Below are 18,023 nucleotides of genomic sequence, written 5' to 3'. Positions count from 1 at the left end.
GTCAATTTTCCGGTTGTAAAAACAAGAATGAAATTGAGATTGTATTTTTAAATATTCATTCTTTTATGTATACTTCATTGCTACGTTTCTTTATTATTTTGAAATGGATAATAAGTGATAAATTAATGTTATATATCATTAAATTTTTACCGTAACTTGTTTCATATAAGTTCATTTCTTTATCATCATCATCTTTATAATTTAATTCGTAGGATGTTCACTGCGTTCCTGATAGATCTTTTTTTTGCATAATTAAAACAACATGTACAGACATTGTGGGTCCGTGTTCTTTTTAAAAAAAATTTTTGTAACTTTATTTTAGCAGTTTTCAGGCACATGAATTTAATATATGTTTTACTTAGTCACTATGACTTATATTTCCAATCTTACGATCTCTTTCCAAGTTCTTAATCTAACCGCCTGTCAATTTATATTTAGTTTTTTATTCTTATTATGTGTTACTATTCAAATTACTTTCTTTTTTTCAATTCGTTTTATTACTTCTTGTAAATTTTTATTATAGTTATTATTTAGTGGTTCTTTTTTAATGTTTTAATGTTTATTGTTGTATTTCAGTCCCTTACAGATAGATTTCCAATAGGATCGTTTGAAGCAGCCTGCATCCTGCGTTTTGCGACGACCTTCAGAATTTCGTTTGTTAACCTTACGCGAGGATGTAGTACGCTGCTCTTGCCGGTCCGTGGTCTCTGTCCACAACCTTAAGGCTTTAAGGGACATCGGTTATACGCGCTGTCATGCCCGCTGTCACTCAACTTTGTCAACCCGCTTCAAAACCTCGGTGAATTTCATTCCTCTACGAATTTTCTCATTCCTGATTCGATGTAGAAGAAAAATTCTTAATGTAGCCATCTCCCATGAATCACTACTTGGGTCACTAACTTAAAAACATTTTAAATCTTATTTTCAAGTTTTCGCGGTTAATCTTAATTTTTGTACTCGAATGCTTCCCAGTACATATGATCACGGGTGGGATGAATGGTCTACGTTAATATGTTATTTTGTGGTAGCTCTAAAAACGTAAATATTTGATTTATATCCGATTTGTGTCTGACTCTGTGTTTGGCACTAATCGCTGTAACAACAACTCCTGAAGATGCCTCTTGGAGGGGTGAAACACGTGTTGAGTAATTTGGTGGTGGCGGTTGTGTGATTCGCATTGTTTGCCGTATACGCATTTATCAGCGGGCTGGCGGGCGGTGCATTTCATTACACGACTACCACTGCATGTGCGGAAGTGGCTAGATATTGGTCCTTTTCTTACTCAATACATAATTTTGAGGAGTTCCACCAGTGACTGTGAGTGCAGCAAATCGACGACTATCAACATATTAACAATCATATGTTTATTTAAAAAAATATATTGTAAATTTGAGGAATTATTATCGTTAATCTATAGGTTTATTTACATCTAGCTGACCTTCGCCCGCTTCGCAAATTTAATGAACGTCCCTTCGACCCTCCTTGCACGTGGAATTTCGTAAAATCCATTCTTAGTTGACTAGACGGTGAAAGGATATATTTGTATCAAATTTCAATTCTGTACGTTTTATCGTTCCAAAGATATCATGATAGTTCCAAATGTAAGTGATTATTCCTTTTTTTCTACATTGTAGAGTCTATTTTGTCTTTCATATATAAGTTCGTCTTTCATATGATTATAAGTTAATTGCCTCAGGAATAAAATAACTTTGCTTTTGAATTACAGAAACTTGAGTAGCATTGACTTGAGCCTATTTGACACTGGACTAACTTTCTCCTTCCATCCTTTCCCTCACTACTTAGGATGGTGACCCTTTTTGAAATTTTTACACCATTGCATGGGTAACTTGGTAGTCGAACTTCCACTTTTATTGTATAAACATAGATGAAGTAGTATAAGGTAAAGTAGACATAAAATCCGAAAGGCTTTTCATAACAGTGTATAAAGTAGGCAAAGAGAAAAACTATGTAAAAATAAAGATAGGTTGACATAAATACTTAACAATAAGAAATTAAAGTAGACTAGACTAGACTATACTACTATTGGACTAAGATAATCACGTTAAGGAACTAGAATACAACAAAAAACCACTCAGAAAAAAAAAAGAAATATAATAAAAACCAATATAAAGGAAAATAATTCCGAAAAATTGTTAACTCTACATTGTAAAATGTGTTGTCTCTCTGTCACTTAATAGATCTGATCTGCCACGGTAAAGGTGAAAAGGCATGTGAAGTCGTATATTCAGTACTAAAACAAATTTTGAAATAACACTCCACTCTTCCAAAAAGAATTTAATACAATTACGAAAGAAGAGATGCTATGAAGTCGGATTGAAACGGAAACGTCTCCAAAATATATTTCACTCAGTCCCCCATATAACTTTCAACGCTATCAGGGAGACGTAATATTTTTAAGATAAACAGATTTAAGAAGATTAACATCTTGACTTTTAGACGAGGGCGTCTTCCGTTTCAGAATCAGCTAAACGACGTAAATTTCGTAGTCGTATTCAAAAACATTATAAATAAAGCTTAAAAATCTGTTAAATAAATTATTATTGCTTTTTGTTTAGTTATATGATTGGTTATTACAACCAACTCTGTTACACGGTAGATACGTGATTTAGAAAATCATGCCAAAATAATCGAAAGATAAATTCATAAAACTAAACATGGTTAATTTGAAGATATGTTCAACAACTTAAAGAAATCGTCTAAGATGAAGAAACTTAATATTTTACCAAAAATCGCGCAAAAGAATCAATAAACTACATCATAAGAATCAAACAACTACGAATCCATATTAAATAACTGTTAATAAAACAAAAAACAATTAATTTTTATAATAAAAAAATAAACACATGTGCAAACGATATAAAAATATAATACAAATTGAAATTACGAATAAAAATTAATTTTGTAACTTTTCATCGCTGCGTGATTAGAAGTGTGAACGTTGATTTCAACAAAAATGCAACTTCAATGGATACATCAGATATCTCCAGCACAATTGAATTTGAAGAATTTCGTTCATTATTAACAACGTCTGTTGGTTTTTTGTCGTTATGACGTCTAATTTTAGCGACCTTTTTTAGTTCTTCAAATTGACTATAATTTATTTATGTATTTTATACATGCCTATAATCTTTAATATCCAATTACACAAGACTTAGTATTACGTTTAAATTTCAGTGCACGCTCCATAGAAAAAAAAAACTAGATTTTAAACGTTTGTACTATAACAAAACGCTAAGTTAAAAGTTTTATTTCAAAATTACATTATTTTAAAAGAATTTGTCAAGAGGTATCAAGAGGTGTTACTTTGAATAGAGCCTTTGAATAGATGACGCGCTAGTCACATGCAATCGCTTGACATCGGTTAGATGCATAAGAGCATTACTTATTTGTGAAACCAGAATTCTCGGAATTGATACACGCCAACCGAGCATCAGTCTGGTCCAAAACAAGGTGTCTAAATTAAATAGTTAAGAATCAGCAATGAAGCGAGATATATAATAATAAATAGTTTTGCATTTGAAATTGTATTAATCAATTTAATTATTAATCATCTTATAGCTTTAGTAGTTTTATTGCTGATATAAGAAAGTATATACTTTAACTAGAACAGTTAGCAACCAGGCAGTAAACAGTTTCTACTAATCCCACAGTTAAAAAATGCGAAAAAGAAACATCATTACAAAACTAGCATATTATTGATCAGTGATTTCCACAGTGGTCTATATCGACCCCTTGGGGTCTACAACAACCTGTAAGGGGTCTACGTCAGCGAAAAAAAATTTGGGGGTCCATGAAATGAAAATGGGAGTCCACGATACTTCATACTATCTTATGATATCAAGACATTTACATCATTTATAAAAGTACCTTTGAAGTAAAAAAATATTAGATATGTTTATAAAATTGTGTAAGTTGTAGGATGTTGATATTCGCTTTGTGGTCGCAATACATTTAGAACTTGTAAAAACCTAATAAATGTATAAATTAACATGTGTTTTTACTTTAAGTTTTTAACACTAAACTTCAATACAGTTAGAAATTTACAGGAAACAATATCAGGTAATTAGGGGGTCTACCCAACACGGAAAAGATAGCAAGGGGTCTACGACACAAAAAAGTTTGGGGAACTCTGTTATAGATGTAGAAATCTGTATATTATATAAATCCGTCACTAAAAACAATGCATGCGTGTATGAGCTACCTTCACTTTCTGTGTGATTAGATATTCTTGCCAGCTGTGCACAAGTTGCAAAGATAGTCGGAAATACAAATAATCATTGTTTAATACAATAAACGAACCCATGTTGAATGTTCGGCGGTGCCTGTCACTACCGGGTCCATTGTGACGGGCGTCTTTGTTATGTTACTTTTAGACGACGTCACATTTTGTCAGCTATTTATTTGAATCATTGTATTGTTATTATCTTTATATAATTATATATGTATTTGAGTAGTATTAATCAATATATATTTGCCCATGTTTACTATTAATATATATTTACTCCTATGTACTTGTATATTTATTTTTATTTTGCCACCAAAAGGTATAGTTTTAAATTTTCATAAGGTTGACTTAGAGAATGCTAGTAAGCATGAAGTCCGCTTGCCAAATGTTTTTGTGCAAACTTTAAATAAATAATTCTTGAAGGCAATGTGGCCAGTTATAAATACGTATATTAAATAAATTATAATGTTACAGAATAACTTTTTTATACGATATCTCAACGTTCTATTTTTGAATGAAGCAGGAATAACAAATTCTATGATTTGGCAAAGTAGAAACATCTGTTATTAATGTATTTTTCCGTTAAATTATCATATGTTGAAAATGGAATTGTGGGAACGAAAATACAAACATCGACTTGATTGAAAGGTCATTGAACTTTGGTATGACGATAATATTATTTGCAAGGGACGTTCTAAAATTAGCCCAGCCGGCGTTTGCAACGTCGGCTCCATCCCACCTCGGCTCTAATTGCATTATATTAACTCTAAATACGGTACACGAAAATTCACCTTTTATTACATCTTTGCCGAGCACGAGTGCTGTAAAATAATAATCATTTTTAATAGTCTTCTTCGTAGTTTGAATATAGAACATTTATTTTCTTAAATTTGAAAACTACGTTTACTTGTAGTACAATGCAGGCATATAAGATTATTTTGAAATAGCTCATAAGAAGAAGACCAATGAATGCATGTAGCACCAGAGCTGTCCCTATATATGTGTTCTATATGAAATAAAATAATCACGTCTAACGTTTTGGGAAAGCGTACCGAAGTAGGGGTCGAGGAAAAAATAGCATGAATACCGCGAGTTACCCTCCCCTAATAGCTCTCAAGGCATAACAAAGGCGCGTTACAGCGGTTACGGTAGCACTTCCTAAAAAATCTACTATAATACTGAATAAATTTGACAGAAAGAGTAACATTAGATCTAGCATTGCATTGAGTAAAATGCTCAGTAAACATCAGAATGCATTACGAAGGTTCTAGGATTCAGACAGCCCAAGTAGATGTACATAGTGTATATAGTGACTCAACTGCTTTGAGGACTTCTGATACGGTGAAGAAGTGAAGTTGGCTTAAGTCGAGACTCTTCTAGAAGAATATAAAAAGAATATCTAGTTCACTTATCGTAAAGAAGTCTAGGTTATGTGTCTCTAGTGCTCTGCCCTCTCAAATCTGGAGAAGATAGGCATTAACGCCGTGAAACTTGGTGATAAAGTTTAATTTTTTAATTTCAGCGGAGAGGGAGGTGATGTGGTGGTGGGCAAGCCATAGCGCGTAGAACAGATAGCGGCTGGGACCCACTAAAATGTACAACCATCCGCAAGGTTGTCGAAAGACGGTTGATGCAGGCTCCACGATAATTACAAAAATTTTTCTACTATCCATATTTTTTTAACAATGGGATGTTTACAAAATATATGTTCACTCTACAATATTAAATTATTGGGGACGGGCAAATTCTTAAGGCAAATAAATTAAGTAAATAAACTAGTAAATATTGTTAGAAAAATTATGCTAGATAAAAATGTAGTAATGAAATGAAATTAATGTAAAAAGATTACATAAAAATGAGTCGTTAATACTGTGATACCAAAATTTACCTGTGATTCAAACTGTGGTCTAAGAGCGAAGATGAGAGAAGGTAGGCGATGATAGGCAGATGACAGAAAAGTGATTGAACGATAGATATTGTAAAAGACGAAAGTAAAACACGAAATGAGTAATTTAAATATTTAATGCAATCAGGCGTTATTTTGCGGAAGTCCATCCTTAATAAGAAAAGGATCAATATTTAGCCACTTCCGCACATGCAGTGGTAGTCGTGCAACAAAGTGCACCGCCCGCCAGCCCGCTGATAAATGCGCATGCGGCAAACAATGCGAATTATACAACTACCCCCGTAAATCACTCAACACGTGCTTCACTCCTCCACGGGGCATCTTCGGGAGTAATGTTACACCGATTAGTACCAAACACAGAGTCTTAGACGTTACGTTATGACAAGGGAAATGAGAGGTCCCAAAAATGGGAGGTCAATAAAAAATAAACTAAGTTATTAACAATTAAGTGAGATATAAATAATATATATGTAAATTGAACTTGTGACAGACGGTACATTCCTCCGGGACCACAAAAGGATTAAGTTTATACTTAGTAAAATCATCCATTATCCATCCACTTGACCCTTACTAAATCCATTGTCAATTAAGAACTAAGTTATTGAAGACTCTCGAAAACTTACTTATAAGCTATTTTCAAATCACTTGAATATTACAGTTCGTAGAAAAGTTAAAACTTTTTGAAATAAGAATATAATTTTTTTAATATTTGTATTTTTTCACAACTGACGCATTAAAACTTTATGTTTTGATATTGCTCATTCTACACACTACAATCTAATTACAGCTAACGTTATTATTGATAAGTTAATGAATTTAAAAGCTAGCACACACACGCACACACACACACACACACACATATATATATATATATATATGTATGTATATATATTTGTATATATATATGTACATGTGATCGAACCCTGCAGACTTTGTGCTACCAAAATTTATTGCCCTGTCGCATTCCAATAGATTTCAGAGTGATCACTTTATACAAAGTGATTTGTAATAGATGTAAAAGCTTTCAATGCATTTTAATGACAAATAAGTCGATTAATTTTGTTAGTCGGAGGATATCCTCATCCTGATTCGGTGTCAAACATATACATACATACTCGTAGAATCACTTTGTTTGCCATTGAAGTCCGCAGTGAAAAATCATGTTTAAGTGCTGTAAATCATCACTGGTAACACAACTTGAGCAAAGACCTTTGTCTTTAAGCACCAAGTATTGGACGAATTGGATACTATAAGGTTTATAGTGATCTGTAAAACAATAAAAGAGAGAATGAAAACTAAATTGAACGTAACGAAACACTTGTGACAGAAGTTTACGATTATCGTTTTAGTTTTTACTTTTAATTTAATTAATACCATGTTGTTGTAAAAGTGTATTGCTTTTTTATGGTACACTATAATGAAGGGTCGAGAAGAACGTTTGGCCAGGGTTACTTTACCCAGGGTTTTAAAGTTCAGTAAAGCAGTACTGCTGAAAAGGCTACGGCAATTAAAAATCTATATATCGGCATTAATAAGCACTTTAAAATCGTCAATAATTTTTAAAACAATTTATGTATGTGTCCAGGGTACCACTAGCTAAGAATGTTGATCTGGCCAGAAGAGATAAAAACGAAATAGTTGTTTTTTTTATAAATGGAAAGGACAACAAATCAAGTTTAACAAACCAAGTTCCACACATTTTCAAAATCTGAAAACTCTTGATTACTCTAAGGAAGTGACTTATTTAATAACGTATTTTTAGTTAAACGGCGACGCTTAGCCAGAGCCAGGGGGGCACCAGAGCCGACTGGGATATGACTACGACTACACTGTCAACATTGCACGGATTTGTACGAGAATTAGAATAATATATTTTTCAATCAAGATTTAAGACCAAGAAAAGTAAATTTTAATAAATCTTGTGTATATTCAACTCCTTAATTTGTTTTACAATACATTTTTATGTAATGTATTGTAAAACAAATTCTTTGTACTTGTACGCGTAAGGCTAAAAGTTAGAAAATTTAAAATAATTTTCAATATATATTTAAACTCTCAAGTGGGGTCAACCCTATCACTTAAGAGTTTGAAATGTAATTTGTATATATTTTTCACACCTACTAAATACATAAATGAAATGTTATAAAAATCGGTTAAGCCGTTTTCGAGGCGCAAGACAACTACTAGCATATATATATATACATATGAATTTTCCACTGATGTGTGTCCTTTGTGTTACATTTACTATATCTATTAAATACAAACATAAGTTTCTAACCTTTTATGAACCATCGCCTCATTTATAAAAAAAATATCTTCTCTCCTCAAAATAGCCGTAAACACTTAATATTTAATTTATCATATTTTATATACAAGGCATATTATAGAAGGCTTGATATTTTTTTTTATTAAAATGAGGTATTTTATAACACCAACATTTGCCTTGTAATACGAATAAATAAAATAGGATTTGGATTTTAGATTCCATCCAAATAAATGAAATTGGTACAAAACGCACTGGTTGTAGTAATACAATCCAATTTAATTAAAACTAATTAATCTCAGTCGCGATAACCGCACCGCTTTGTTCTTGTGATAGAATAAATTGTATTTTATTCGAAACCATTTTTGCTTATTTATCGTCTTCTAATTATAAGATAAACGCATAGCTTAATTCCATTGGTTTTAATTATCAATACTATTTCGAGTCATATATAATTAATATGAAAATTTATATTTTATTTAAATTAAAATTTTCCAACGATTCCTTTAGAAATCTGTGGGGGAGGCCTATACCCAGCAGTGGAAGTCCTGTGACTGATGATGAAAATGTATATGAATTGATTTAAAAAAGATATTAAGACTTTTATTTGTTAACAATTATAAATTATGTCATTGGTGAACTCTTAATATATGTAGAAGGGTAGGGATGAGGAGATCCGCGGATTGGCACGTTGAAATGGCAGTTGGCAGGTTGTAAAGCTCGCAGAATAGCTATATTCGATAGACGCTAAATGTCGTTAGCCTTTCTGATTTTTACAGCTTTTTCTGAATCACGGCTCGTGGAACCGAAATCCTCGAGCTAATTAATTAAAAAAAAATTAAGCCAGATGTGTCGCTTGACGTATTGTATTGACTAATTGATATCTACACGGAGCTGTTACTGCCTTACATTTTTCACTAAATATAAAATATTTACCCACAAGGTATATCCACTCAAGTGCACCTTGATAACGTCTTCGGAAGACTTTTCATGAAGTTCGCTTTCAACTATTTACAGATTTTTCTGAATCACGGCTTGTGGATCCGAAATCCTCGAGCTAATTAATTAAAAAAAATTTAAGTCAGATGCGTCGCATTGCGTATTGTATTGACTAATTGATATCTACACGGAGCTGTTACTGCCTTACATATTACACTAAATATGAAATATTTACTCACAAGGTATATCCAGTCAAGTCCACCTTGATAACGTCTTCGGAAGACTTTTCATGAAGCTCGCTTTCAACCATTTACAGATTTTTCTGAATCGCGGCTTGTGGATTCGAAATCCTCGAGCTAATTAATTAAAAAAAAATCTAAGTCAGATGCGTCGCATTGCGTATTGTACTGACTAATTGATATCTACACGGAGCTGTTACTGCCTTACATATCACACTAAATATGAAATATTTATCCACAAGGTATATCCAGTCAAATCCACCTTGAAAACGTCGTCGGAAGACGTTGCATGAAGGTCGTTTTCAACCAATCCTATTGTAAATCTTTAGGAAAGGCTTATGTCTAAATAAAATAAACAAATAACATGAATTCTCTTAGAAAAAAATTTGATCTTGAAATTTTAGATTTCGCCAGTTTAACTACTTTTACTTACGTACTAGATTACCATGATATAAAACAACTACCTATAATTTACATTTTACTATTTGATTTAAAAAATAACTTTTCATAAATTTTAAAAACTTCATTAGCCTCCAGTTGGAGACGTGCCAAAATGTTTTTAAACTCGTCAGACTTTCCGAGTGTTATCCTCTCAGAGATTTCCTTTATGATAAGCCTGTATTGTTCTAAAATAAGATAATGCAATTAGCTACTTGAAACTAGGAAGCTGAAATTAAAACAGACACGACTTTCACGTAACCAGATCTTTTTATATTAAGTTTAAAGTTGAACTAAGTGTCACTGAGGGTTTATTTGATTATATTTCTTCGTTCTTGACAATTTCTTTGAAACTATACTGAAATAAAATAAAATGCCTAACTAATTTATGGCTTCTAGCGATATAAATAAGATACCTAATATGTAAACCAACAACTACTTATTTAAGGAACATATCGTACCAAAGACCTTGTACATTTATTCCAAATGAGCTATAATCCTTTCTAGCGATACCTAAGATTTTCACTTGTCCTAGCTTAATTTCTAGGATCCTAAAAAATAACTACTACACGATTATCCTCTATACAGGGTGATTGGTTACTTGTGTTAAAGTCTTAAAAGATAAAATCTATAAAAGATAAAGGGCTAAAACAAAAGATAAAATTAATTTATTCAACACTGGAACTTTTAACCGGACTGTTATTGATCGTCAACTTTTTTTTAAATCTATTTCATTTTTGACTCTCCTCATTTCCATAAGCAATTATAGATCATTTTTATTACTATTATTAGTATTTTTAATACTAGACCATTGATTAATTAATTTCAATACTATGTTTGTCTGGAAAAATAGCCTCGTGTGATAAATGAAAACAAAAATATTACTTATTTCAAATAGGTTGTTACAAGTACTTTCAAATCGTCATTTAACTTAAAATGTTGGCATTGTTATTTCTTCTGGAAGCTACCACCGGCTTGGAAGGCAGTTCTGCTGAGAAGAGTGAAACTCGGTGAAACTTAACAATTGGTCATAAGGCCGCTCATTGTATCGAGAAGAAGTAGAAAGAAAGTCCGTATTATAAATAAATATTTTTCTATATATAGAGCACATTTACTGTTATTAATGTACGGTACATCCAAACCAAAAATAAATGGTTTTCGAAATCATAAAGAGATATTGTTCATCTTTAATAAGGTGACCAGAAAACGAATGTCTCCGACTTAGCTGGAAGAATTCTTCCGAACGAGCAATTGCTCGTCTGAAGTGGCAGTTAACTAGGCACATCAGTCATGTAGCCGTCGGAGGTCGGGGGCGAAATGTGCTCTAGTGGCGACCACAAGACGGTAAACACTGTCTCCCTAAGTCTGTGAATACAGGCAGTGCAAGACTGGTCATAATGGAATATGCCTCGCAATAGGCGCTTTTAATTACGAATTTCCGGTTCATCACTTAATATAAGGTGAATGGAAATAGCTGTAATATATTTAAACCTTTTTTCTGACAAATAAGTGGTACATATAATTTGACAGTAAAGCGGTTAAAATATCTTTAATTTACTTATATAATTATATGTGTATGTCATTTATGTCTATACGTAAATATAACATCTTCCTATTTAAGTATATGTTTAATAGTATATCTATAATATGTATACAATTTACTGCGCATGTGTAACATTTGCATTTACTCTGGTTGACAATATATTTTTATTTAAAAAATTAATATTTTTAAAATAAAAATATATTCTCAATATTTTTATATTTAAATAAAAAGGGCATAGTAAAATCAATTTGTTTCAAAAGCAATTTAAAAAGTGTAGTAACATTTCAACGTACGTTATATGGTAGGAATTGTAATCGAACAAATTTTAAAGAGTTTTCCTTTCGACAATTTTCTAAGCCGGAAACCGGAAAACGCGGCACGTGAGTCAAGATGATTTCGACCTAAAACAACTTCCGTTAACTTTGCTGAAACCACTCTTCGAGCAAGTGCACTTATGTCTGTGGAGCGCGTTCTTTACGGCTATAGCGTATCACTCATAGAGTCAACGGTTTGATCTGAATTACATTAATTTAAACTCAAAGTTTATGATAAGGCTAGATTGATATTTAAAGAATATCTAATATATAAAATTCTCGTGTCACGGTGTTCGAACTTGAACTCCTCTGAAACGGCTTGACTGATTTTTACCAAATTTAATATGCGTACTCAGTTGGTCTGAGAATCGGCTACTATCTATTTTCTATACCCCTAAGTGATAAAGGTTGTTCACACTTAAAAATTTATTAATTTTTTTTTAACAAAATTTTTTGTTTTTATTTTTTTATGATACAGCATACAAGAATACATACAACCATAAATTTTCACCCCTCTACGATCAACCCTTATTTTTTATTTGTAAATTAAAATATCAATTTTTTTTTTGCATAACAACGTTTGCGGGGTCAGCTAGTATCAATATAAGATTAGATACGATTTACATGCCCGGGTACCATGCTGATTATTACGTGACAAATAAACGATTTACATTAGCAAAAAGGTATAAAATTTGCATTAAAAGTATTATTAAGTTTCTTGTCAGATTCTTCTCGGTACAATCAACATTACGAACCTCGCAGTAGTCTATTTATATTGCCTTAAATAATAGGTGGTGCAAAAGTAATGTTATAGTTTGAACTGGCCGCCATTTTCTTATAAATTAATAAAAAGAGAGATCGATTACTTAAAAAAGTTTATATGAAAGTATAAAATTGATATGATTTATCAGAAAAATTATATCGCTTTAGCCACTAAACTGCCGTGTAGTATAATTGCGCTTGTTTTACAGCATTTTGAATTGTTGTATGCTGACCAGTTGCTGTGACGTCTCCAGTAGACCCAGTCTGCTTTTACTTCTATATCCAATTACCTTGTATATATTGATCACATCGTAATGTGTCCGGCACATATTTTTTTAAGTATATAGTTTGCGGGGACAGATAGAAAAATGTAAATTTTAATATTAATACGATTTTTGAAAATGCTTTTTTTACTATTTTATAATTACGTATATTATTTTCAAAATTGTTGATTTTCGCATAGAGTGTACCGTACATCGATTGACATCAAATTAGCTATACATTAACTTCCATTAAGCTTTTACATTTATAATCCATCATCCTGTATAAAAACGTTGAGAAAATTAATTTGTTAAAACATGTTATATTCATCACGTAAGAAGTAAGCATAAAAACTTACTCACATCATATTACAGAAATAATATTTTTCTTTGTACATCAGTAAGTATATTCGGACGGTATAGTCCGTGCGTGTTTCGAGTTAAAATAATTTAATTATCATAAGGGACGTAAGAGCAGACCGCAGCAGATGTTCGGTTAGTTTAATTCTTTATTGGGTTAATAGAATAACTGTTGTTAATATTATATAAGAGATACAGACGGTTTTTACGCACGAATAGAGTAATAAAACCGTGGGCATGGTGTAGTCAGTGGTACTATAATTGGTGTACCGCGCCTTAAGTATGTGCGGGGGACGGGGAGAAGTGTCGACCGCTCCGTTCGGTAAGACCGTCGTCAATATGACAACGCTAATGTTCTCTTAATGTTTTTCCTCCGTCCCATCTCCCCTCATTTTACTAAGGCGCGGTACGCAGTTTCGGTTGCACGATGACTTCCAAAGGTAGTTTTTATGTCTCCTATTTTCCATATCATAATTTTAACATGGACTTTCTGTACAATATTTTTTTTTCATTTTTAATTTTTTGTCAGATTTTTCTGGTCTCGTCCTTTACAATTTCTTTATCAGCGGGCTGGCGGGCGGTGCACTTTATTGCACGACTACTGCTACATAGTGGAAGTAGCTATATATTAGTCCTTTTCTTACTTAGTATGGACTTCCGCAAAATAACGCCTGAATCAATTAGATATATAATCTGTCTATTTATAATTAATGCACAAAATATAAATTACATAAGATTGTAATCCGGGTATCGGATACGCGATCACTGGACTACCAATACTTAATGGTTATGGATTTTTTTTCAATTTTCAATTTGGTTTCCTCAGACTTGTGCGAACTTATTAAAGTTAGTTTGATATTTTTATTCAAAGTTACATATTTTAACGTATTTATTTTTAGTGTATATACATAAATATATGTATATGTAAGTACGCGTCGACTATTCGCTCCTTCCGCTTCTTACATTCTATAATTGCCTTTTAGAAATTAGCCTTTAGTGCTAGTTTTTTAGTTATATTAATTCTTTTGTTACTTGTACTTCTTTATTTTTCTTTTCAGCTGATGGATACTGTGCCGTTATGGGAAAATAATTTCCATATAATTAAAGGGGTTGTGGTTGTTGGCAACAACAACAAAAAGGCACAAGAAAAAAAATACATATATATTTAATTAATTAGGGTAGTAGGCAGAAGGCCTGGTCTAATTTTGCACCGCAGCTCGGTACTCCCCTGTTGGTGGGGATATTCTTCCTCAAATAGTAGGTAATTTTAAGTGTAAAATTAACTTACAACGTTACAATACCCACGGCAAGGCAAAAGCCTCCCCAAGCATCGTCACGATGACCAATTACACAGTTACACGAGCAATGCTACGTCCACTGCCAATTCAGACAGGCAATTGTTCAAGCTACGTTGGTGATATTGGTTCTTTTGCGAGAAACAGTATAAACCTAAAAATTTGTACAATAAATAGTAATAAATCAAATTTAACATTGATCACTATATGAACATATCATACATCGATTATACAGGAAACTTAATAACATAACTGTAGTGATGTAACAATTAATTATTGCAATCGACTTCACTGAAACCTAATACTCAGCCGCAAATACCTCAGGCGCACATTTAATTAGTCAACAAACGCGTCAACTGTAATGGTAATGGTTGCAAATACAATTATTAGATAAATCATTAACGTAACAATTGTATGGACATTATTAATAATACATTCGTTTAATCATTGTTATTACTATCCACATAGGATCATATGTAATGATAGCTCGTTTATGTTCTTTTTAATTGATTACAGGCAAAGTTATTGACCTCTGTCTCGCTTGATGCTAAACAATGAGGTCTGCGATGGTACATGCTTGCCTAGAAGATACCTTTTTAACTCTTCTTGACTTAAAGACTCCCAAGTTAAAGCAACCCGGAAACAATATTGAAAAGAATAACGGAAGGTTTATACTTGATTGAGCTATAACCAAAAAGAATTCTCCTTTAACGGCATTGTTTAACTTTAAAATAAAACGAAGGTTTAGAAGGTGTTTAGGTCCGAGACAAGCTCACGAAAAAATTAGTTGTATTTTTAACAAGAGATCTTCAAACTTTTACAAAAGTTATATATACGAGTAATAATATTCCAGACATTTGAGTAAAAACTATTCCCACTTGAGGTCATCTTAGTTTTATTATTAGGCTTATGATATACTGGTATACTGCTCTGGCACTTGATTTGACACATTTGCACAAAGTAAGACTTAAGCTTCTTTTTCTTCTGTTTTTTCTTTTTTTTTCTTAAGCTCTATTTTAAATAGCGTTGGCTATAATTGTGATAAACAAAGAAAACACAAAATCGAACCTAGTCTAATGTCTCGCTGATTTTCCGACTTTACGATCTTAAGATGTAGTTATTGGTTATGTAAATATGAGAATAATATATATAATACATTATTCTTTCACATTCGAATCCGGAACTTGAGAATGAAACATTTAATTAAATGAACAAATCAACCAAAAAGAATATTCGTCGAAATATTAATTAACACATACGATAATATTAATTAACATTATCAAAAATATTAAATAGGCTTATCGAAACACCCTAATTGAAATAAGTATATATAAGCTGAATATTTTGTAACAAATTAATTTTTTCATTGCTTGTAAAGTATTGGTAAAAATAAAAAATGAAATTCTTACTTATTGGGGTTCTTATCGCGGCAGTTGCTATCGTAGAATGTTCTCATACTTTTATGGGAATGAGTGTACAAAGGGAGTTGGTTTATAAGAAAACGGTCAAGTACGGTTCCAGAATTTTCCAGAAGAGAGTTGAAACTTTAAATGTGACCATACCGTACAATCAGTACCGTCGCTATATTCAGGTATGTGGTTTAGTTTTTTGAACCTGATTCCAAGGTGGAGGTGAAGATGTGATAGAAAGAATGTATTTGTAGAAGTATATTAAAAGGGGCTTTTAATTGATACTTTGAAGTTGATTAAACTTATATTTTATCAATCAAAGCGAACACGTAAATGAGTTCTCTGTGGTCTAGCTTTAAGTTGAAGGATTTTATCACAACAAATCTCAATTTGATTCTAGCTCCTGTTAAATATAGGCTCTTCTAGCTTTCCTTCGTTCGGCGTATGTTTTTACCATGAACAGTTCTAAGTGAATAATGTTTAAATGAATATCAACGTAAATGTTTCTAAGTCGCTGTGGCAAAATTAAGGTGTCAAGAGTGATTGTTCTGCTATTATTTGGTCTGGTAATAAATGAGATATAACAAACTAATAAACACAGTAACAAGAATCTACTAAGTCGATCTTAACTAAATAAATTTCAAATGAATAATTTTGTTATTAAAACCTTTTGTGTCTAGGTTAATACATTCAAAAACGCTTTTTGTTCAGTGTAATTTTTTTTAAAAAAAAATAGAAATATTTCAATTTAATTACTTAATATGCGATGGTGTACAGATTTATGAGTAAATTTCTGAAGCCAGTTCTGATTACCTCTAGGGCAATATGAAATATTATTACTGTAAAAAGAGGTTCGTAACAATTTTTTTTGTTTACAAATTTCAGGGTATCCTGGCATACGACTTAACTAAATCAGGTGCCTCTGTAAATGTGACTGCTGGTGGACTTGGTTTCAACTTTGTCAACCTCCGTATGAAGAGCGACAGGGGAAAGGATCTGCGCTATGAAATTTACATCTACGCTTAAATAATTGATTAACGAATTTACCGAAAATACGCGACGAATAACAAGGTTTCTTTATTAAAATTGTAATAATTATATTTTAAATTTGTTTTCCATTTCTATTCGATTTATATTTGGCATATGTAACTTAACAGAGATGAAATATAAAATCTGCAATTAAAAATTGTTTTCTTGTCATCTTTTCGTGAATTGTGTGATTCGCCTTACAAGTAAAATCCAGCAAATTTAATTTAATTATTTTATTGTACATGTAATAGAGCAGTGGTAGCGGTAGAGGTCTGAGATTTGCGATAGCACGTCGCGGGTTTGAATCTCGAGGTAAAAATTTATAAAACTTACACTCAGTGCAATTATGATAAAGGTTTGTTACTGCTCACAAATAAGTTACCAGAGGATAGGCCACAATACCACACCGCGATCGTACTTATATATATACTTCACAAATATCTTTTGGGAAGGTCTATACCTTGCAGTGGGCTTCTATAGGCTGAAATAATGATACCTTACAGAAAGAAAATCGGAAAGTTTTGATAATATTAAAAATTGTGTATTAACTTTATCACTCTGGAAAGCTCAGAGACAACTTAGTATAGAAACAGAAGAAAGGCATGTAGGTTGTACATTTGTATAATAATATAATAGTCGAACGCATAACAGCAAAAAAATTGGGAAAAAAATATAAATGATACAAAAAAAACAAATGTACTGCTTAAATAGATAGATACGTATTGAGTGTCTGGTTAGGATTTTTAATTTAGATTTAAAAAAAATATACAATCAAATTTTTATTACATTAAAAATTAAAAATAATAATATTGCAAATCTTAGGAGATTATTTCTAAAACATTATACTATCGAAATGCTGACCATTACGCCGGGCACACTTTTGAAAACAATAATATCAATTTGGAACATAGACACGTATGTAGATCGAACTCGAAAAACACCGATCAGAAACCGGAGAAATCTTAGTTTTATCTTCTTCTTCTTCTTTCCCTTTATCCTTTATTTGGGGTCGGGTCTCCT

The 18,023-nt window shown here is 32.0% G+C and overlaps 1 protein-coding gene across 1 annotated transcript; it reads left to right on the top strand.

The window, feature by feature from the left end:
• The first annotated feature begins 15,947 nt into the window (after window positions 1-15,947).
• Window positions 15,948-17,106, top strand: LOC137923396 (uncharacterized). The gene is made up of 2 exons (XM_068766640.1): window positions 15,948-16,156; window positions 16,860-17,106. Exons 1-2 carry the CDS (start codon window positions 15,962-15,964, stop codon window positions 16,998-17,000), a joined length of 336 nt encoding a protein of 111 aa, XP_068622741.1. The 5' UTR covers window positions 15,948-15,961; the 3' UTR covers window positions 17,001-17,106.
• Window positions 17,107-18,023: the final 917 nt, after the last annotated feature.

Source organism: Battus philenor, unplaced genomic scaffold (genome assembly GCF_028537555.1).
Source record: "Battus philenor isolate CCGP_79_NKW_IND1 unplaced genomic scaffold, ilBatPhil1.0.hap1 SCAF_21, whole genome shotgun sequence".
NCBI classification, from domain to species: Eukaryota; Metazoa; Arthropoda; class Insecta; order Lepidoptera; family Papilionidae; genus Battus; species Battus philenor.
This window is presented reverse-complemented; position numbering and strand designations above follow the sequence as displayed.

What these genes read in the sequence shown, in the direction of transcription:
- LOC137923396 (XM_068766640.1), top strand. Translation starts at nt 15,962, where the DNA reads ATGAAATTCTTACTTATTGGGGTTCTTATCGCGGCAGTTGCTATCGTA. An exon ending in AGTACCGTCGCTATATTCAG is followed by an intron (nt 16,157 to 16,859) that starts GTATGTGGTTTA and finishes TACAAATTTCAG; the next exon opens with GGTATCCTGGCATACGACTT.